This window comes from Ursus arctos, unplaced genomic scaffold, assembly GCF_023065955.2.
Source record: "Ursus arctos isolate Adak ecotype North America unplaced genomic scaffold, UrsArc2.0 scaffold_6, whole genome shotgun sequence".
NCBI classification, from domain to species: domain Eukaryota; kingdom Metazoa; phylum Chordata; class Mammalia; order Carnivora; family Ursidae; genus Ursus; species Ursus arctos.
This window is the reverse complement of record NW_026623078.1, coordinates 34,109,366-34,132,217: the sequence shown is the minus strand read 5'-3', so window position 1 is coordinate 34,132,217 and position 22,852 is coordinate 34,109,366. Positions and strand designations below refer to the sequence as shown.

The following is a 22,852-nucleotide window of genomic DNA, read 5'->3' as shown; positions in this document are numbered from 1 at the left end:
ATCATAAGCTTATAAGTACTTAAATTAAATACTTATTAGTGACATGACATATAACATATTTTACTACTATTTCTACTGAGGCAACCCTTCAGAAATTGACTCAGATTTTGATAAATCATAGTTTTAAAAATTGCCTCAGTAAATTATTTTGACAAAACCTCCTGCATTTCTGACATATGGTTTTAGTAAGTAGTGCTATCTTCCCTTCAAAGCACATTTGATACTTCCCAAAAGATTTTATTCTATTGCCAAGTAAAGGTACTTACTAAACAAAGAAGCATACATTTCTACAGCCATATCAGATTGACACAAGAGACCTTACATCAGGAGGTGTATCAGGAGGTAATACATATGATGAAGAATATTCTGTTTGTCTAAAAGGCGTATTACACTGTAACCTTAGGACCTTGAGGCTTAAGGGAAGGTATTTGTAATAAACATTAGAATTACCAGCTAAACTTTTTAATTTTATCACAGCTGGTTTTAATGAGGACTCTTTGGAGTTTAGGTGCATATATTTATGGCTTACAAGCCAATTGAGTCTAAAAGGGAACTGTTGTGTTCCACAGTGTCCTTGGAAGACACTGATATTGGCTGCCATTGCTGCTTTTCGCCTTCTTGGTACCAAGCTGACCCACCATTGCTTTCCAGAATGAACAGCTTTCCAAAAAAAATCTGAAACAAAATCACTGTTCTGTTTCAAGAGACATAGGGTATTTTTTGCTTTTAGAACTGCATATGGCCACCAGGAGGCAGATATCTATTACTTATTATTTATTGATATTTACAGAAATACAAAGTAGAAAATAGAAATATAGAAAAATGTAGAAACATAGGAAAATATAAAGGTATATTTTTATTTTTCACTTGAGATATGTACAAGAAAAGACTGGGTTAACTATTGCTAAATAACTTGATTTCCCTATCTGTTTGAGAAATGTGCCTTAACACAAAATATTTATTCAAGGACAATTATAGTAAATATTTGATTAACCAGAATATCTGTTACATACAATTTGCTTAGGATTAAGAGGAAAATTCTTTTTATTTTAAAATTATTATTTATAGCAATAAAATTTTAAAAGTCTGTTTTTCTGATTGAATATAGACTGATAAGCTTCATAACCCCAGTATATGCTGGTTGAGTTTATGAGGGCTTTGGGACCTTTTTTCTTTATTAATCAACAAGAAAATACTTTAGTATGCATGAATAATGTGTGAGTGTTCAATCATGTAATTATGACTGTATGGTGGATATAGATACTTATTTAAAGATAGCTTTCATGACCTACATAACTAGTAGAAAAGGAATCTCTTAGTTTAGGAAGTGGGGTAGGAAGAAGTGTCTATAGATGAAAAGGGAGAATTTTCTGGACAGTGTCTCATTACTAAACTTTAAAGGATCTCATGAATAATGGGAAGACCTTGAGATATCCTAGACTAAAGTCAACTAGATTAAAAATGAGAAACCTTTCTTTAGTAAGTCAATCAATCTATACTCTCTATTTTTCCCTTCTTTGGTCTCTTTGGTGTTTACCAGACTCTGCCTAATCTCAGTTTTATCCAGGGGAACCAAGAGAATGAGCTTTTGTCTGTACTTGAATCAGAAGACTAAAAAGAAAACAGCTCTCAGAGGTGCCAGTAGGAGATAACAGAGGAAATCAGTGTCATCGAGTGACTAAGCTATGCAGTGGTCCCCCCTGTTCCAGTGCCAATCCTTCATGGCTTTGCATTTTATTTTGTTATGAGAACTCATGTCTCCTTCTACTATTTAGTGACTTTGTGAAACTGCAAAGGTAACAGTTTTAAGAAAAAATTAGAGATGGACTTGAATTGGCCCTAAGACAATCCTGAAGTAGTTTCCCTGTCTCTCTTTTCTCTCGATGGGAATTTTGCTTTTCACAATTTGACTTTCCTACAATAGACTAGAGGAAATGCTCTAAGTATTTCATTTGCTAGGATCCAAGTAAGCCAGGCTTTACCTGCCTGTGAGCTTTACATGGCTGGAGATCATTCCTATGTTTAAATCATTGTTCAGTTAGCATCCTGAAAGTACCTGCCACATAGAAGGAACTCATTCATATTTGTTCAATAAATGAATAAGTTAAACCTCTGAGCCACTGAGTGGCACTACTCATTTAGTGGTAAAGGGGGTGCCTCGGTGGCTCAGTTGGTTAAGTGTCCGACTCTTGATTTTGGCTCAGGTCACATTAGGCTCTGTGCTCAGCGCAGAGTCTGCTTGTCCCTCTCCCACCCCAGCTTGAGTGTGCTCTCTAAATAAATAAATAAATAAATAAATAAATAAATAAATAAAATCTTTAAAAAAAAGAGGTAAAAGCCATTTGACTAAGTCTGAGTGATCTAAGTCTGCATATCTCATATAACAACACAACAATAACATTAATAGTTGACATCTATACTAAGTGCCCAGCACTGTTCTCAGTGCTTTATACGTATTAACTAATCTCAACCTTTAATGTTCTTCTTAATATTATTCAACATTCCTAAGAGATGTATTATTATTTCCTTTTACAGACAAGAAAGTGATACCCAGAGTAGCTGAGTAAATTGGGAGCAATCATACATTGAATTAGTAAGGAATCTGGATTTGGAGCCCATTTTATTAAATTCAGTCTCTCCTTAATGTATTTCCAAGTGTTTCCTAAAATTATCAATCATTTGGAGTTTCAGTGAATGTATAGATGAAAAATTAAGGTGTCTTTCTGATATTTGCAAATGTGTACAAAACTTATAGTGGTGGCAGTTGGTGGCACTAGGTATCTTCTAACCCCTCTCCTATAGTTGGTATATGGCTTGGTGGAAATCTGTAGTAATAGAGGTGAAAATTGCCCTTGCCACCAGTGTTATTTATGCCTTTTTTCCCTTCATTTTTTCTTATGCTTCTCCTCCTCCCCAATACCTAGGGTTTATTTCCATATTTCCAGCACACTTCAGATTGATCTTAGAAGCCTCGATATGAAACTTCTTTCCTTTTTCTCTTTTTCCCATATAAAGTTAGGTAGGGCTGAGTAAAGTGCACAAAGTGTGAGGCAGAGGGCATAAGGGAGAAAGCTGGATTTGGGAGGGTGGTGATTGGAAAGCAATTGAGTATTCTTGAGGGTTGTAAGAATTATGAAGCAATAAAATGGAGGAAAGTAGTGGTATGTGAGCAGGAGGAGAGGAACATGGAAAGACAGTGTAAATGAAGAAGTTCAAATGGGAAACTGGTGGAACAAGGCGGGTGGGCAGAGAAGAATGGAGTCAAGGAGGAAGACAACTGTGTTAGGATGTTGTCAGACTGAACCATGAAGGGAGAGAACAGATGGTCATGTTTTGCTATTTTCAGCTGCAAATGCTGTCTTTGCAAAGTCAGACTCATTCAAAATATTCTTGTATGGGCTGGAAGTACGACAAGGCACTGTTCTGAGAGCAGGGAAAGAAAAAATACTGTGAAGCAATTGTAATTCCAACAAACAGCAGGCTGAATATTGCTGGATATTTAATACTTTGAGAAGTTGTTTAGTTAGGACTTATTGTAGCATGGAACTCACAGATTCAATCTACTTTTATATTTGCTCAGGTTGGCTTTAGTTAGAAAATGTCTTAATTGATTTTTTTTCTGATTAAGCTAATGAGGGAACACCTGTTGTAGACACAAAGTTTAATTTTTCTTAGAAAAAAGAGCAGCAGAGAGAAAAAAAAATGCTGTTTCCAAAGAATTGAATTTATAAGATCAGAGACTCTGTGTGGTAATGAGAAGCCCTGAAGCAGAAGGTTGGGCAATTAAGTACCAAGGAAAAGGGTATTAACTTGTGACTTTTATTAAAGCCTGTTCATCAGGAAATTGAAATCTCTATTACTGGCTTCACAAAACTGTTGTACATATGATCTGTTGTTAATGAGGGAGGTAAAACTCAGGTGAGAAAATAGGTGGCTTGTGCAGGACGGAGGGAAGAAAACCAAATCTTTGGGATCATGCAACTAAGAAGGGCTGAATGAACACAGAGCCAGTGGTTCAAGACCAAGTAGAGATTGGACCTGTGTGGACCAGGGCATATAGTAGTTTGAAGGCCCTGTGTTTCCTTGGGTAGAGATCCTCTAGAAGATAGATGGTTTGGCATGGTGTTTATTATTTCTGGGGCTACAAACTGACCTGAGAAACCTGAGCATAGGACCTTGCAGAGGAGCAACCTGTAGTGAGCATTAACATATTAGGTGACAGTTTTGGGCTGAACTCCAGGGCCTGCTCTGTAAGAACAGGTGGAGATTCACCATTTTATCAGTCTCAGGGGATGTAGCCCTTTGCAGGAGGTGGGGACTAGAAGAGAACCTGACGAGGACTTCTAGGGTATTGGAATACTCTGATCTTTGATCTGGATGATGGTTACCTGCGTGTGTTCATTTTATGGAAATACATAAAACTGCACACTCATGAGCACTTTTTAATATTTATTATACTTCAACAAAGTTAAAAAAAAAAGTTGATGCCTTACCCTGCAATAAAACCAAAATCTATAGAAATCGAGCCAAGTTCTTAATATGTTTAAAAGTTCCCAGTGATTCTGACAAGAAGCCAAAGTTGAGAATCATTGAGAAAGAACTAAACACAAACATGCACACTCTATACCCCCTTGCCTCAAAAGTGAATCCCTTCTCTGCTTAATCCTTGGAAAACAGAATAGGGCATATAGTTTGTGCCCTACGATATAGGCCCTTTGGTACGGATGTGCCCTACGGTAGGCAGACCGTTTGAAATGTAGGCAACCTGAATTGAGATATCAGTGTAAAACAGAACACTGGATTTTCAAGAATTGGTACCAAAAAAAGGGAATGTGTTATTAATTTTTACATTGATTGTAAATTAATGGCAATCTTTTGAATATGTTGGGTTATTTACTGCTTTCTTATTTTGATGTGGCTGTTAGAAAATGTAAAAATGCATGTTTGGTGTGTATAGTTGTTCTATTGGACGGCTGTGCTGTAGCTGATGGAGCATAGGAAATTGTCATCAGAGAATTGAACATAAGTTTCAGTCCTGGTTTTGCAACACAAAAGCTGCATGGCCTTGGACAAGCCACTTAACTTCTCTGCACCTTAGGTCGGTCATTTATAAGGACAGAAGTATATTCATATGCAGAGTAATTGTGAGAAATAGAGGCAATTTAATCAAATGTCCAACACATATTCAGAACCTGATAGTTATCTCCCTGAGAAAAGGTCACCTTTCTATGGTGCTATATAAAAAGACCTCTTTCTCTTAAACTTATACCACATGTCAGCACAGAAGTGTAGTGCCTTTAAAAACTGAGGAGTGTGTCAGGACCGGAGTGGAAAGCATGGATGAAGGACAGCAGCAGCTGCTTTGCCAGGCAGGATCCTGTCTGTGCCTCTTGTATGTCTCTCTGCAGCTTCTGGCTTTTCCTCTGACCTTTGGTTTTTTCAGCCACTGGATTCTTAACCTTGGAATACATCCTACTTTCATCTCCAAGCCCTTTGCCTACTTTCAAAAACTTAACTCCCACTTTCAGAATTCTTTCGATTCTGTGTTAGGCTCCTTGGCATGGATGTCCTCTGTGTCGCGGATCTTGGTGCCTGAGACATGCTCTGCTGCCCACACTCTTCCCTCTGAGTGACCTCATGGAGCTGGTTTGTTAGCCACAACCTGTGTCTCACCTCAGACTTTACACATGTACTGTGCTCTAGCAAACTGGGATTATTTAAGAAATATATGACCCCATGTTTTCCTACCTGTGTACCTCAGTTTACATCATTTTTTTCTATGTAGAATGTCTAATTTCTTCTTCTTCAATGAAATAAATATTTCAGGGAATCATTCCATTACATCCTTCTCCATGATCTCTCCTGTTGAGTGACATTTCTCCCCCAGTATACGCACGGGATGTTCTGTGTTCATCTGTTATTGCTCATCATATTCAGACATTTATTATAAATATGTATGTTCTTGTCTTGCCATTACTATTAAATGAGTGTACTTGAATAAGCCTTAGGGTCTCCTGTGGCCCTGTCTTTGCATGGAGCCACATTAAAAAAAAAAGTCTTACCTATATACATATAGGTAATATACATATACATATAGCTCTTAGGAGGTTTAGTTCATAGCCTATAAAAATGCTTTTGTATCCTAATTTTCTTTGTCTGTTTTTCATTGAAACCTCTTGTCAACCCTCCCAAACTTTCTTTTATTTTATTTTATTTTATTTTTTTATAATCCAAACTTTCTTTTAGAAACCCGTTTTATTGCTTTTCTAATCTCCCCCCTAATTCTTAGCTTTTTATTATGCAAATTGACTTAAACGTCTTAGCTTACAAAAATTTTTGTCTACTTCAACCATTACTTGATTTATCTTCAGCAAAGAACAACCCTTGTATGAATTCTTCACGAAAAAATCTTTTTCCTCTTACTTTCCAATTCTGTGTTACAAAGTCCTGGGCATCATAATAAAGGGATGGAGTGGCAATGGGAAAAGGCTGGGAATACTGACAGAAGAAACTTATGCTCACTGTCAGACATTCTGGTTTCTATTAGTCAAAGATTTTGTGGGTTTTTAAATTTTATTTTATTTTACTCCTTAATGCACCTAACACAGCAACTTAAACTTACAAAATGCTCAACAAATATTTCCTAAATAAAATTGATGATTTACTGGATTTTATTTAGGACCATCCAGGAAGGCAGGTTCTGTTTAAGTTGTCACTCCCTAGCTATAGCTATTTTTACATAATTTTTTTCCCTTAAAATTCATGGTTATATATCATTTTATGAATTTTAAAGAACATGTGGGATAAAAGAAAACTTAAAAATTCAACAAGCCACTCATAATAGTCACACCATCCTACTCAAGGGAAATGTGTAAAATTAATCATGGTAGTCAAAGTGCAAACATGTGTTCTGTTAGGAGTAACCTACATCATTTCCTTGGCCATTCTTATTTCTTAGTTTCAGAGTCAAAAAGTACACAATCCTTCTTTAGTCCTGCCAGATTTCCAGTGTTAATTTGATTACTACTATTTTTTCTGTGTTTTCTAAAAGGTACAATATTCAGGAAAAAGACCTTAAGGTTTTATACATATGTATCAGTGTCCTTTCCTTCTTGAGTGCATAAAGACATGACTCTTGGTCCCTTTGTATTATTTTCTCCTATTTTTTTATGAATTCCTGCCGTTTTGAAGTTCATCATATTCTATCAGAGCTCTCACTTCTTTAGCCTATTAGAGTACATTAGATTTTATTTCTGTGAAGCATTCTTAGAAACTTCAGTGTCCCCTTGTTTAAAGACCAAAAGTCTCCCTAGAGCCCTTGCTCTCTGACTAATGTGTTGCTTAGGCTAGGAAACTATGATATAATCTCCTTTTTTTTTTTTTTTTTGTTCTATTCTCAATTCCAGCAAACTGAAGGGGATTTGTACTACAGAATACCAAGAAATACCTTTACCAGGGTCACTATTTACCTGGATGGCTTACTCTAATTTGCTCATTTATTCATACATTATCCTATTGGACATTTCATCTCTGTATATCATATCAAATCTCTCTGTGTGTGTAAATGTGCAGCATATAGTTTGAGAATCAAATTTAAAAATATTTACATTAATGGGGCACCTGGTGGCTCAGTCGGTTAAGCATCGGACTCTTGATTTGGGCTCAGGTCCTGCATGATCTCAGGATTGTGAGATGGAGCCTGTGTCAGGCTCCCTGCTGGGTGTGGAGCCTGCTTAAGATTCTCTCTCCTTCTGCCTCTCCCCATTTCCTCTTTTAAAAAATTAAATTAAATTTAAAAATAAATAAAAATAGTTACACTATTTTGTAAACTAGGAAAAAAATAAGCTTTTACCTTCTGTAAGGCAATATTACACAGGCTTTACTATTTTCAACTATCAACTTTATCACTGTATTGCATTTTCCCCTAATCAATCTGTGTGTAAATTTTGTTTCTTAACTACCTTGTGAGCTTCAGCAGGGCAGACATTCATTTACAAATTTATCGAGTATTAATAGACAATGACAAAACAGAGATGAACAAAACAGGGCTTTTTCCCTGAAAGAGTTCATATTCAGGTTGGAGAGAGACACATGTAAACAAATAGCTATGATCTAACAAGATACATTTGCAGATCAAGTGTTAGGGGATCAAGGAGTATAGAATAGCTAATTTCCTAGGGTGGGGCTTGGGAACGAGGATGCAAGTCCAAAAGGCTCTAAAGGGTAAAATGGGACACAATCTGAAAGTACCAATGAGAACTTGCTGTCAAGCACGAAGAACATCTTAGGAACAGGAAAACAGCTAACACAGAACAAAGAGTTATAGAAAAACAAAATGTGGCACTTATACCAAAAAGTGTTTGTCTGGCTAAATTTAAGGATTTTTTAAATTAGGGGAGTGAAACAATCAGACTTATATATTAAAAGATACATCTGGTTGTGAGATGGATAGAAAGAATGCCAGACAAGGCAGGCTATTGCACTGTATTAGATAAGTGATGATTTAAAGGGTTGCAATGCAGACAAAAAGAAGTGGACAGTTTCAAGAAGTATTAGAATTGATGGACTGAAAAACAAACTGGAGGAAGAAGAGTTAAGAGAACTCTAAGAATTTTGATTTAAGGCTGCCGAGAAACCAGTGCTTCCATTATATGAGATCTATAGCATATGAAGAAAAGCAGTTTTGGGAATGGGGTCATATACTGGATTTAATGTTGGAATGTTGAATTTTAAGATGCTTTTGGGAAATCCATGTTGAGCTGTCCAATAAGTCAGGTGATCAGGAATGACCTCTGGGATTCATCATAGTAAAAGTGCTGACTGATGATGTTGGCCTAGAAGAGGTCATGTGAACACTGGGATTAGAGAAGAGTAAAGATAGAATCCCAGGGAACCACAGTATTTAGTGGGGAGGTAGAGAAGGGGGGATTTGTCAAGGAAAGTGAAGAGTTGCCAGAAAAAAAGAACAAAGGATTAAATACAAGACATACATACATACATACATACATACATACATACATACATACACCTGGAGGCGGGGGATGGGGTAGGAAAGTAAAGGAATCATCTCAAAAAACATTCCATGGTGAACAGGATTAAATGCCATAAGAGAAGCTTACAACACATATATAAACTATCCATTATATTTGACCAATGAAATTTATATACTCACTTAGGACTAATTCAGAGAACTAGAGTGGGACTGGATACAAAGAAGTTGAGTGGTTTTGCTTGTACATTGCTGCTTTGAGAGAAACAGGTGATATTGGGGACAGTCATCCTGGAATATAATGGCATACAGAACTCTAAAACATCACAAGCTAATCTTGCCCATTGTTGGATGTCCAGGCTCCAGGTTAGTGCCTACGGATGTGCAACCCCTATGAAGAAATGAGCACTGTAGGACCTGGGGATGTAGAAAACATTATGGGGAGAATGTGGTGGAACAGAAGGGCACATCCATATTTGATGGATGATGTGAACCTGAAATTTTTTCTTGGGATACATACGATTCCATCCTTAAGGAGGCTTTATTATGCAGCTACACCCTGCCAAACTATCAGTTAGAATTATAGAACCATTAAATTTTATTTTAGGAGAAGCTTGAGTCCTCTGGAACATCATTTTTTTTTAAGATTTTATTTATTTATTTGACAGAGAGAGAGATAGTCAGCGAGAGAGGGAACACAAGCAGGGGGAGTGGGAGAGGAAGAAGCAGGCTCCCAGCGGAGGAGCCTGATGCGGGGCTTGATACCGGAACGCCGGGATCACGCCCTGGGCCAAAGGCAGACGCTTAACGACTGAGCCACCCAGGCACCCCATGGAACATCATCATTTTTTAATTTGCACATTGACCAGGGCTTTAGTGACAATACTAAGAGTCCAGAAACTACTAAAGATGTTGGTAATGAGAAAAATTTAACTGGAAGTCAGATTGCAAAAGGATAAGAAATAAGGAGGAGAAACATGAAAACAAGAGCAAAGATGATGACTAGTTTGAGAAATCAAGTAGTGAAGTTGAGAGTGGAACTGAGAACTTGAGTACATTTGTAGAAAAGGGTAAAGTCAGTGAAGAAAAAAGGATAGTTAACAGACTTCCTAAAAGAAAATGGTTTAAAAATGTCAGATGACTTGGGGCACCTGGGTGGCTCAGTTGGTTAAGCGTCTGCCTTCAGCTCAGGTCATGATCCCTGGGTCCTGGGATCAAGCCCCGCTTTGGGCTCCCTGCTGAGCAGGGAGCTGGCTTCTACCTCTCCCTTTGCCCCCCTCCCCTGCTTCTGCACTCTCTCTCTCTCAAATAAATACATAAAATCTTAAAAGAAAAAATGAAAAAAAATTAAAATGTCGGAGGAAAACCTACATCTTAGACAGTGGTGGGAAACTTCCTCTATCCCCAAGGATATGACAAAAAAAGAGCTGCACAGCACTCATGTCTAAAATGTAGTTGCAAACAATGAATACGCATTGTTAGAAATTTTTACAGTCTTTTTGAACACAAGTAGAGTGAAAGCAGATGGTTTGATGGGTTTTGATTGGGCAGAGATGGCAGAAAGACAAGAAAGTAAGAAAACCAGGAGCACTGAGGAGGTTAACAGTGGATTTCAGCCTGGGAGGAGGGTTGCTATGGAAACATCCATCTTGATATAATCAGAAAGTAGATGTGGTGCAAACTAGGAAGTTAACCAGTTATAGTCAGAAAGTTTTGTTAATTTTGACTTTATAGTGACAGATGGCCAGGATCCCAAATCCCCCACATTCTGGCCTAGATAGAGGCAACAAATATACAAAGAGAAGAAACACCAGGGACAATACAAACTTGCTTTGCACTGGCTAGCATTTTGTTCCAAATCCCTGTGTAGTGTTTTATCCTTGTGACCTAAGTTACATGAACTTAAAGATCTACATCTTCTTTTACCCCATCTGCCTAAGACCTTGTCTGAACTCAGGGTATTATTTGATGCTTACTTTCTCCTGGGTCCCCCCTTGGATTCTGCTTGGTCTTTACTGCCTTTATGTGATAAAAAATAATGAAAAGAGAGCAACACTAAAATGAAAGAAGTTGCACTCTCTGCTTTTCTGCCCCAGGATGTTATCCTTAATATAATAAAACCATGGGTGTCTGTGAGCACTCCACTTTGTTATTGACTCATTTTAAAGCTTTTTAGTGGCATAAACAGAGCTGGTGCATCTGGAAACTTGGCATTTTTTCTAAATCAGTGGTTCTCAGGTTGTGAGGGTGAGAGCAGAAAAAGATGCCAAAGTTGCACAAGGAGTGTTTTCAAGGGGGAAGTGTGTGTGTGTGTGTGTGTGCGCGTGAGAGAGAGAGACAGAGACCGAGAGAGACAGAAAGAGAGAGAATGTATATGTGTACAGGAAGGAGTGTTGTAAAATTTTCAGGGGATTCTGATAAACACTGGTTTTTCTTCTGATTGAAAGTCACTGCCCTGTAGATGAGCAAGTAAGAACCATAGGAGTGATAGTGGGGCTTACGATTTAAGAGTTGGCTCTGGTAGATGATGAAGTCCAGGAAGTGGGCTACCGGAGTAGAATGGAGGTGAAAATTATTGGAGTAAAGGCCCAGAAAAAGTGAGGTCAGAAAGCTGGTATGGCCACCACAGGATGCCTGAGACTTTGAATTTCTCCTTTCTCACATGAAGCACTTTCTCAAGCACCAAATACATAGTGTATGTTCAATAAATACTCTTAATAGACTGTGCACATTTCAGAAAAAAATGTATTACTTTTAATATCAATTATGTGAGCATGCAACATTACTAAATACAAAAGTCATACAAGCTCACAAATGACTTCAGAGACTGCCACTCTTTAATTAAAGAACAATTTGGGGCCTATTAAGACATCATAAATCATAGATGCTTTCCTGTTTTTCCTTCATAACTATACATTGTCTTCCTATTACTACAAGTTTACTCAGAAGCTAGGCTACCTAGCAGTTACATTTCTTTACCCATTATTGCTTCTCTAAAGAGAAAGAGCAATATGATTCATCTTATAAAATGGTGCATTTTCACTGTGTCTGAGTAAAACTCAAGTGTAGGGCATTTGCAGTGATATTGCCTAAAAACTGAAGTTCTTGGGATATTGCCTAAAAACTGAAGTTCTTGGGATATTGCCTAAAAACTGAAGACTGCCTGTTATACATTGGAAAAACATTTCTATGAATTATGAGAACAATATGTTGGCATAGGATGTTTACAATTGATAAAAGGTAAATTTGACATGTTCATACTAATTGCAAATGAGTAAAACTGAAATTTTCATATTTTCTAGTTAATTAAACAAAACAAGTAGCATGGAACATAAAAAAAAATCTGAACCATGCTAAATTTATAGACTACATGCCAGAAAAATATTTTGGGGGAAGTATAACACAAAAAAATAAATTCTAATTGAACTTTTTTTTTTAAAGTGCACTTTCTATGATCTGGTCACATCTGTGTCATTACTCATCTAGGTAAACTTGAGAAAGGCAATTCCCCCTTCTGAGACTAAGTTTCCGTCTATAAAATATGGAGGTTGAACCAGTTCATCTCTAAATGTTCCCTTACAGATAAAGATGCTTTATAATTGGCTTTAATTTTATGGCCATGTGTAGAAGAAAGCTCCTTGGAAACAGACAAAGATAAGTTCAAATCTTAATGTCATCATTTATTAGCTTTTTAAATTTGGAAAAGTTATACCTTATTGAGCCTTAATTTCTTAATCTGTGAAATGGGTAACACTACCTCTTTAATCAAATTCTCTGAGGAGAAACAATTAAATGGGAGAAAATGTGCTGGGAAGTGATTAGCATAATGTCAGTTGGTTAGTGGGCATTCAATGCATATTCTCAAATCTAATGCTTTAGTTTTCTACCTTTTCCTTTTCTCTTTAAAAATTCAATTTCATGTTTATTATTTACTTGCAAGTAAAAGATACTACAATACAATTTGGAAGACACTGTGAACTTTTGCTGAGCAACATTCGTAGGATGTGGACATTTTCGAAAGTAGATTTCTATCTTCTAGCTTGGGAATGCCTCTGGGTTTGAATATAGCAGACAAAGTAGCAGTAAGAGGTCAAAATAATTCAAAAGCTCCATATGACTTTGCAATTTAGCACTATTATATATTCAAAGACAAGCATGACACCACATGCATTAATAATAGTATATCACATAGGAATATAAACTCTCCACATACACTCAGCACTAGTCCTAAACTTTACAAAATCACATGTAGTCAGTTTGGAATTCCACAACTTTAAGGATGGAGAGAACTTTACCTAGATTCACAAGAAAGTTATGAGGATAGGAAATGAGGATATTGAAAAAGTGATTTTATGGGTTGGATATTTTAAATGGACTACTGGAGATTGTCTAAAAAAGCCTCAGAAACCTCTCTTCCCACTTGTGAGTCTATTAATAGGTGGATTTATTTGAATTTTAACTGGGCATTTTGGACCCTAACTGGTTAGAATGAAGTACTCTAATATCTACTACTTTCTGAGAGACTTACCCTATTAACATTTTTTCTAGTAGTATATGATTGAGGACCAAATGATACCCATGCCTTACCCTTCTCATTTGGAAAGTACTGTAAGTGGAGATGACGGCCGACTGACCTTTCATCCTATATGCAGCTATGGAGGAGGGCTGAGTTCCCGCTATATCCATGGAGATTATGTGTGGAAACGCTGCTTAAGCTACCTCAAATGGGACTGTATCTAACACCTCGAGGATAATTTAAGTGGGCTCTTTATTGTTAAGGGTCTTCCTGTTATCTGCTATTTGTCCAGTAATCCATGAGCCATTGGCATATTACTGGTTCCTTATTTATTACTACTGATAAATGATTTTATAATACTGACCAGTGGGATTACACAGCTCACAGAAACTTTCCATATAAGAACCATGATGTCAAAACACAGCAGAGGCTATCAACAGTATTAATGAAGATTTTGTTAGCTTCTAATGATAATTATTATTGTATCAGAATGCAATTCACACTAATTATTAGTAAAAGTTTACAAACATTAAAAAGTGCATAACAACATTTTTATCTGATAGGGCTGAAAAAAGACATGAAAAACACAATGCAAGGGCTTTACTTTTGTGATTGGTGTCCACATGATTGCAAGATAATTTTTTCCATCTGTTACAGCTCCATGCAGATAAGTTGTCCTCCAAATTTAAATAGTAGCATACAGCATTGAGAAATTTGATTCCATAAGGACAAAATGTTTCCTGTTCTTAATATTATCTGATCTTTCCCACCACCCTGATTCTCCAAAATCCTCATAATTTAAACATTTTAAAAAATACATTAATTGGGGAAAGTTCTCCAATTGAAAATAAAACAAAATTTGCATTTTGAATTCTGGTCTGTGCAAACACCAAACAGACTGAATTCAAGTAAAATTCACATTAGCGGATATTTTCAAATGCCTCTATAATAAAGCAAAGAAGTCTTGATGAATTAGTTAGACTTAATTCATCAACAGTGAATCAAGGGGAAAGATTAAGTTAAAAAAAAAAAGTGTGATCTATCCTGTGTACACCACCACACTGAGGAGAAGGAAAAAGGCAGCCCTTTTAAAAATGAGTGGTATAAAAATTCACAGTAACATACATTATTTTTGTTTCTCATAAGCAATCAAAGAAGGGGGCAGTGCTGAGCATCTATATTGTACAATACAAAACAGTGTAAATAACACAGCAGGAACACACAGATACATAATGTTAAAAACAGTGCTTTCTGGATGGTTCTTTTACTGGGTGAATACTTAGACCAGAGATATTTAAACTCTGGGGTTCAACCAACCCTTTGCAATTAGACACAATTAAATCCTCTGACATTGTGAGGGGCCAGATGCTACAGGAAGAATCATCATCTAGGTCAGTGCTACTCTCTACAAGCATTTTATCATATGGTCAAGTGAAAGGACCCATACAAAAATGACATCCAAACACAAGCCACCTGATTTCAACCATTGCTAATGACAGAGGTAGAGAAAAGTCTGTCTGCAGCCACAGCCTCTGCCCCCATTTTTAACATGATAATGAGCAGATTCCTACAATGCAGCACAGCTATTTTTCCCCCCTCCTTTTCACTCTTGGAAACAAATGCATTCCAGCCAGGCCTGGAGATTTGAGACATTGTCAGATGTTGCTGAAGTTATCAAAGTGGGGTGTTAGCTTTCAGATTTTGCTGCTTCCCCCTGGGCTTCCCCAGTTTGTTCTGTGGAATTTCGTTGTGCATCTTCTTCACCTTCTGTAAGAGACAAAAAAAGGATAAAAGCAAAATAAAAACTATTGCCTATATTTACTGACTCTTAATATATCATATTGGAAATTTCAGAAATACTCAAAAAGTCTGAAATTCTCACAGAGACAAGTGTATTTTATTGGTAATCAATTCCTCAATTAGTGTTTCAAGGGCTGGCTAATTCTGGTTCTATGAACCCAGGACGGCATGGCTCAAAAGCAAAATAATTTTTACAATGGTTAGTGATAATTTATGCTTTTGATAAATAGCCAGGAAAATCTCAAGGCCAGGTCATGGCACTTATAGTTTCACAGGTTGCAGAATCAAAGTGGCAGAAATCAAAAGTGGGAAGCAAGTTGACCGTTTCACTCCTATCTTATTTTAAGAAATATTTAAAAATTGCATTTTACATTATTTAGTATTTGTTGATAACCTACCTGATTTTTTAGAGGTTTAGTTAATTTAAATTAAAAGCAACAGTGGAAGATTATGTAAAGGACATTATGTTTGCTCATGGGTCCCTTGCCAGATAGTTATGATGGCTTCTGGTTTGCCCTTAAAGAACTTATACACAATGCTAATAAAACCATTCTCATAATTGCGTCCTCAGCAGCAATCCCAGCTTGTGACATTGCAAACACTGAAATTAAACAATGCTTTCTTCCCATATTAGGTCACTTTATCTATAGTTCAATACTTGCAAGCTATAGGCAATCCTTGATTCAAACATTCATATACTTGCACGTATTAGTTCATTATTACACAACCAATATGGCTTAGTGGACAAAATATTTTTTGGTATTCAATAACGTAAAGTATATCAATGTTTGCTGAGTGTTTGTTACCATAATTCAAATGCATAGAAGTGAGTAGGCTGTTTCATTCTTTAATTGGAAATGTTTTCTCCTTTCCTTTTAACAAGGATACACAAAACATTTCACCAGATACCATACTTTAGGGAAATTAAAAGCAGTTCTAAATATATATATATATATATATATATATATATATATATATATATATATATATATATTCTGTTCCTAAAGGAGTTCTTAGGGAATGACCAGGCATTATATATATTATATACATATATAATATATGTATCATGTTCATAAACTACTTTTCATTATTACAGCAATGAACAGCCTCCCAAGATGTGTAGATGGCCTGAATCTGAGATGTGTAGATTTGCATGCAACAAAAACTTGATAAATAGGAAAAGCTCTTGGTAAACCAAAAGAATGAAATCAAATTAGGGCAGATACAAAACAGGTGAATATTTAAGGATGAAACTGACTGTACAAATACAAGATGAGGAATTTGATTCCCATGAGGCTTGGGACTTTCTGGGTGTCTGGGAACACTTCTCAGGGCTTAACATTATGCTGCAATTGCAGAGCCATCGCTAAATAGATGCTTGTTAACAAGTCAAGGTAAACATGGGACAGCAATATTGTTGAGTATAAGCTAAAAAAAAGTTGAAACACTCATGAATTACAGAGGCAGTCCCTCACAATACTCAGCTGTTGATATTTCATTTGTCATTATATATTTGTCAGTATTGCAGTTACTATTTTTAGTTCTTTTTACTTAGAATAACAAAAAAGTTACTACTGTTTATATTTTGCCTGGATCTGGACTTTAGGATTTGAAGACAACCAAAAAATTTTCAGGATCCTGGAGAACAGCAATTAAAATGTAGAAATGTTTAGGAAAGACGGCATTTGGTAGCATAAAGATACTTTAATTATTTTAAATTGTTTAATAATACCGTTAATATCAAATACAAAGTTATTTTATTATATTTATTAATATAAAATATAAATTTATTTCAATTGTTATATAATAATTTAATATATTCTCTTGTATAAGATAGGTCTTGATGCTGATAAGTCTTAATTTCAGTGAAGACAAAAAAAGTAATGGAACTGCTCTATCAATATTAGGGGTGTCTAAAATTAATGGAGATTATTTAAAATCGAATATTAATATACAAATAAAAATATAAATCTTATAAAAGAAACTAGCAAACTCTCAAAGACCACAGAAAAAATTTAGTTAACCTCATGCCACCAAATTGCAATAATTCCCTAAACCCCTTCTGAGAGCTGCTTTAATAAGTCTTCTGGTAATAAATACTGGGAAAACAACAAAACCTAAAATATACATAGGTCTGTATATTCCAAGGTGGCCATGTTAAAGTTTTATTCTCAATTTGAATTTGAAAAGAGTAATCTGTGACCTGCTGACCTTTAGCCATTGAATAAAGTACTGTCCCTAGATATTTTAGGGTAATGTTGTTAAGCTGTTTCATTAACATATACTGACTCAGTTTTCCAATAACCAGAAAGCTTTGCCATAAATATTTAATAGCAAAGAAGTACTGAGTGGTTACCATAAGTCAGAAACTGGTAAGTGCTTTTCATGTACACAACACTGTGGTTCCTTAATTGTGAACTCCTTTTTTTTACTTTTAAAGGTTATTTTTGTATAAGATTTGTTAGGGAAATATATCCAGTTTTAAATCTTGCAAAAGCTGTGGATGAAAGAACTATTGGGATTCACTTAAATACTCAGAAGTACTCTGACATTACAAACTTGTTTTACTTTTTCATTGGTACTTGGGTAAGAAGAGTGCAAAGCCCAAAAATAAGCCAAATTTTCCACAAACCCATTCTATCATGAAAAGAAAACTGAAAGACCTTTTTACCTAAGACTCTGATGTAACAAATGATTTTACTTCCATTTTCAACAGAATTTGTCCTAGAGATCTTTTCCTTTGAAATGGTTATTGAAATGTTATGAGTGTCCAATGTTACTGAAAGTAGGAGCTCCAACTTTGTTAAATATTCTATGTAGGAATATCAGAGCTTTTACAGAGATTAGAATTTTTTAAAACCTATGTGCTTTATTGATTGCATTAGTAAAATAAGACTAAGGATTCTGCATTTGAGTGGGAAACCCTAGAAAGAGAAGTCAATGAAAATGGAGTAGGGGTGATTAAGAGATTAGTCCCTGACTTTTATCTTGCCTTAGACTGTTTGTTAACTCTACTAAATTACTTTCGAAGGTGGTTTTTCATGTTTTAATCCTACTCAGTGAAATGCTACAAATAATCCCATGTTCACAGAGAGATGTGTGTCGAACAACTCACCTGTCTTGTTGATATCAAGACCTGCTAATTTCAAGGCTAATTCATTGCTGTTGCCACTTGCAGAGGAAACCAGGATATCATGTATTGCATTTCTTCTACCTGTTCTTCCTGAAGCAATGAAATCTGCATATGTAGTTTCCACATCAGTCATTGCTAACAAATATCCACATAGCAGGGACTACAAAACAAAGAAAAACTGATAGGTAAATACAATGTTGGTCAATGGTAACATTTAACAAAGACACTTGTTAAATTACTGGCCTACAATATGAATGTGAAATAATTGTTTTGCTTATGTGTCTACAAAGCAAGTAATGCTTTAATCCTTCCTTGATCAAAGGTCAGAGAATTTTTTCTGTAAAGGCCTGATAGTAAATAAATTAGGCTCTGAGGACTATATGGTCTCTATTCCAACTACTCAATTTTGTGGCTGTAATGCAAAAGTAGTCCAAGTAAATATGTTAAATAAATGTAATAAACCATATTTGGAAAAATAGTAATAGGACCAGATTTGGCCTGAATATCATAATTTGTAGACACCTGGTTTAAATCATAAAATTCTCCTTCTCTAATACCATTTTAGTCAGTCTTCAACTACAGACAGAAGAACTTGAGATCAGTAGCATACCAAGGTTGGGGGTAGAATGGAAGTGGTCCATCCTACAGATAAGCAAAATCCAAGTACATTGTCTGCAGAATCTAAGAACAATAATGAAATTGACCAAAATTCAGTTTGCTTTTTATTATCACCATGTACCAGCAATTCATTTTTTATTTAATTTAATTTATTTATTAGAGAGAGAAAGAGAGAGCGCACAAGCATGAGTTGGGGGCAGAGGGAGAGGGAGAAGCAGACTCCCCGCTGAGCAGGGAGCCCAACGTAGGGGTTGATCCCAGGACCCTGAGATCATGACCTGAACTGAAGGCAGACACTTAACTGAGTCACCCAGGTGCCCCCCAGCAATTCTAAGCAATGTCAGTGACCAAATAACTGCTCCCAGTCCAGGAGGATGGTTTCCTGTGGCTCCCTTGTTATGTCATTGCTTGAGAGGAATTTCTTGACTGATTCTTTGAAATAAAATGTTCAAGTTTAAAAAGGACTCAATGAGGGGTGCCTATGTGGCTCAGTTGGTTAAGTCAGACTCTTGATTTCAGCTCAGGTCATGATCTCAGGGTTGTGAGATCATGCCCTGCATTGGGCTCCATGCTGGGCATAAAGCTTGCTTTAGATTCTCTCTCTCCCTCTCCCTCTGCCCCCCCCAAAAGGAGCCAATAAAAGTGAGTTTTCAAAAAAAAAATATTTTCAAGGTACAATATGATGTATATATTAACAAAAGACCACCAAATACAAATCTTTGGTTTTTTTCTATGTTTAAATTTATGTCCCTCCCTAAAAGTCAAAAGAAGGATGGACAGTAAGATAAGAAACAATAAATTTCTGTTGCATTTATTTGTTTAAACAGAACTTTAAAATGAGATAATTTCCTCTTATCCTAAATATTCCAATTGCATTTTATTTTAGTTTAAGATTAAAAACATATCAATAATCAAGAGAGAGGAATCTTTTCAAAATATAAGAAATATGGGGGAAGCAAAAATGGTGGAACCCACACATCAGAATGCAAGTTTGCATTCTGAAATAACCTGATTCCATCTACACTGCAATTTAGAATGGCAGTCAATAGCACATTCTTTTAGGCTGAGTTCCCCTAATGCATACTGATGGGAAGCTATTAATTCAATCTGGAGATAACACTTATATTTTCTTTAAGAGGAAGCTGAAACAGGAATGAGGGAGGATTAGCATAATACACTTTTGAAATAGGAAATAATATGCGTACTATATGCTTACTGGGACTATATTATGGATAACATTGGTTTCCATTCACTCAACTATATCTACCATTATTTTTAAGGGAATATGATTTAATATTTAATAAATATTCAATATTATTTTATTTAAAATTTCAAAATGCTCTTCAGAAGATCCTGGGTTTAGTCATGGAGTGACTTTTGGAAAAATCACTTGACCTCCTGGTCTTCCATTTTCTAATAAGTAAGGGGACAGCTGAAAGGCATGATGATTAATGGTACTACAAGTGAAGATGTAAAAACAATGATTACTTAAAACGATCTCATTTCTAAAACTCTAAATTTGGAGATTCCTTTCATGGCCCTAACCACCTATTCTTTTTTCCCCTCTTCCTCTTAATGAATCTGTTCTTTACACTGGTTATATTTTTAATTCCTTTAACCATTTTTTAGCTTCCTCCAGGTTCAGTCCAGATCAATTGCTGACCAATTTCATATAACTTCTTTTTGGCATCAAGAAATCCCTTTGACCTGCTGTCACCTTGATCTTCCTAAGCCTCACCTATGAAAACAGCATGGTGCACTTTCTCTGATCTCATTAACTGGACAGCCGAGTGTTACCAGAAAAAGTCACAAAATTGTGCCAATTGGCTCGACTAGAATTTTTGACTCTATTATTAGTATACACTCTGAGATGTTCAGAAATTCTTTTGTTCACCTCTAGTTGACTCTTTTTAATGCTTTCTCTGTGGGAAGGATTGCAAATGCTTTCCAGGCCACACAACGAGATAACACCTGCCTTAAGAGATGACTTTGCATCTTCCTTCTCTGAGAAGATATAGGACATCTGCTGCAAATTCTCTTAAATTTCTTCCTCTCTCAAACACATTTCTCTGTAAAACACTATTCTTTCTTTCCTAGATGAACTAGCTTCTTTCTTTCTAAAGCATGCTATTGATTCTATTTCTTGTTGCCTCCTGTAGGACCTCGCTCCATCATTTGTTTTCCTCAATAAGTTGAGTCTTCTTTCTCCTCTGCATTTCTCCCATAAGCCTGTAAGCATGGTCAAGTCCTCTTACTAAAAAAACAAAAAAACAAAACGAGAAAACAACAAAAAAACCAATCATTTAATCAAATATTCTTTCCTCAACCTTTATACATCTTTGCATAACCATGTCTTTCCCTTATTAAATTTCTCAGAAAGGTTCAGCTACTTTCATTCTCACTTTCCTTGAACAAACCTTTAAAATGTCTGTATTTCATTGGCTTTCATGTAGTATGTTTTATGGAGATTACTTTCTTATAGATCACTAAAATGATTTGTATTAACAGTAGGTAAATGCTTAATTATTATGTTTCTTGTGAGTGCCCATCCTGGTTTGATCTCTCTACAATACATGACATTGACAGTTACATTCTCCTTGAAACTCGCCCCTAGCACATACTGCAAGATTATTACAGGTAGTATTATAGGTATTATTATAGCTATCTGTATTTGAATCTAGACTTTACATTTAGTTGTTATGCTATATCTAATATTTCTGCACTCACCGTTTCATCTATAAATTGTGATAAATATACTTAGTTCTCAAGGTAGCTATGAGAATTTACTTGGATTATGTATCCAAGGAGCCTAATACAATGTTAAGCACATGGTGGGTGCTGATAAAAAAACAAAAACAAAACAAAACAAAAAAACACCACAGCTGTCACCTTACTATCCTGGTTCCATCCTATTTGACTTTTGTATTCTTCATAGATTTCTCTTCTAAGGGGACATTTTGTAGGAATTTAGGGTCAGTCCTGAGAAGAAAGTCCTTCTTCTTTGCTTGCTAACTTGAAAGACCCATCTAATCCGTGGCTTCTAATTCCTCACAATGGATAATGCAAAAGGATGCATCCCCTGTTTAGACTGTTTTCCCAGGCTCCTCACACACAAGGACAACTGCCTGGTAAATAGATATTTTCATCTGGTTTTGCATAAGCATTTCAAATTCAATAAAACAAAATAAGACGACAACAAAACATAGAGTAAACTGGCCTTACTAATACACTATGTTGGAGCATACTTTTGCTTATTTCTCTCACTTGACAGCCATGTCTAATCACTTGCCAGGTCATGTTGATTTTTATTTGATGTCACTCATATTTATTTACTCCCTGTAAAACACAGGAAAAGCTCTTTCCAGGCTTATTTCTGAGTTTTTCCACAATCTGAAAAGAACCCACTTTTGTTGCTTTAACTTCAACCACTAGCTCTCATACTTGGTATGTTGCAGAATAATGCATAATATTTTTCCAGAGCTTCTCTGCTGCTCTATTGCTCAGGTCTGTGATTCCACCTGGAATGCCTTCCTCTAACAAACTTGCTTGTTGAAATGGAGTTAGCCCTCAGAATTCAGCCAATGCCATTTTCTCTTTGTCTTCTTTTCCCTATCTTTGCAGCTGACACTCCCACTTGGGCCTTCATTTGTGCCTGTTATAGGGCACTTGAATTCTAACTAGCATTACAGTTACCTCTCCTTCTAGACCGATCATAAGCTCTGACAAGACAGGAACTACATTTTAATGTTTTAAAACGTTACATACAATTCCTGTAGAGTCCTTTGCATATAGTCAG

At 36.0% G+C, this 22,852-nt stretch overlaps 1 protein-coding gene and 1 long non-coding RNA gene across 6 annotated transcripts in view; one reads left to right on the top strand and one right to left on the bottom strand.

The window, feature by feature from the left end:
• LOC113253026 (uncharacterized) overlaps positions 1-22,852 on the top strand; it is a 257,794-nt gene that overhangs the window by 33,801 nt on the left and 201,141 nt on the right. The window lies entirely within an intron of this gene.
• Positions 11,717-22,852, bottom strand: part of PKIA (cAMP-dependent protein kinase inhibitor alpha) — a 90,066-nt gene continuing 78,930 nt past the window's right edge. For 4 of the 5 annotated variants that reach the window (XM_026495852.4, XM_026495850.4, XM_044382733.3 and 1 more), the window contains 2 exons: positions 18,421-18,598; positions 11,717-15,272 (listed from right to left, as the gene is read on the bottom strand). In XM_026495852.4, the coding sequence (XP_026351637.1) occupies positions 15,193-15,272; positions 18,421-18,571 (231 nt within the window). In that variant the 5' untranslated portion in view covers positions 18,572-18,598 and the 3' untranslated portion in view covers positions 11,717-15,192. Of the gene's footprint in view, positions 15,273-18,420; positions 18,599-19,048; positions 19,115-22,852 lie in introns of those variants that run through there. The other variant, XM_044382732.3, reaches the window with a different exon arrangement.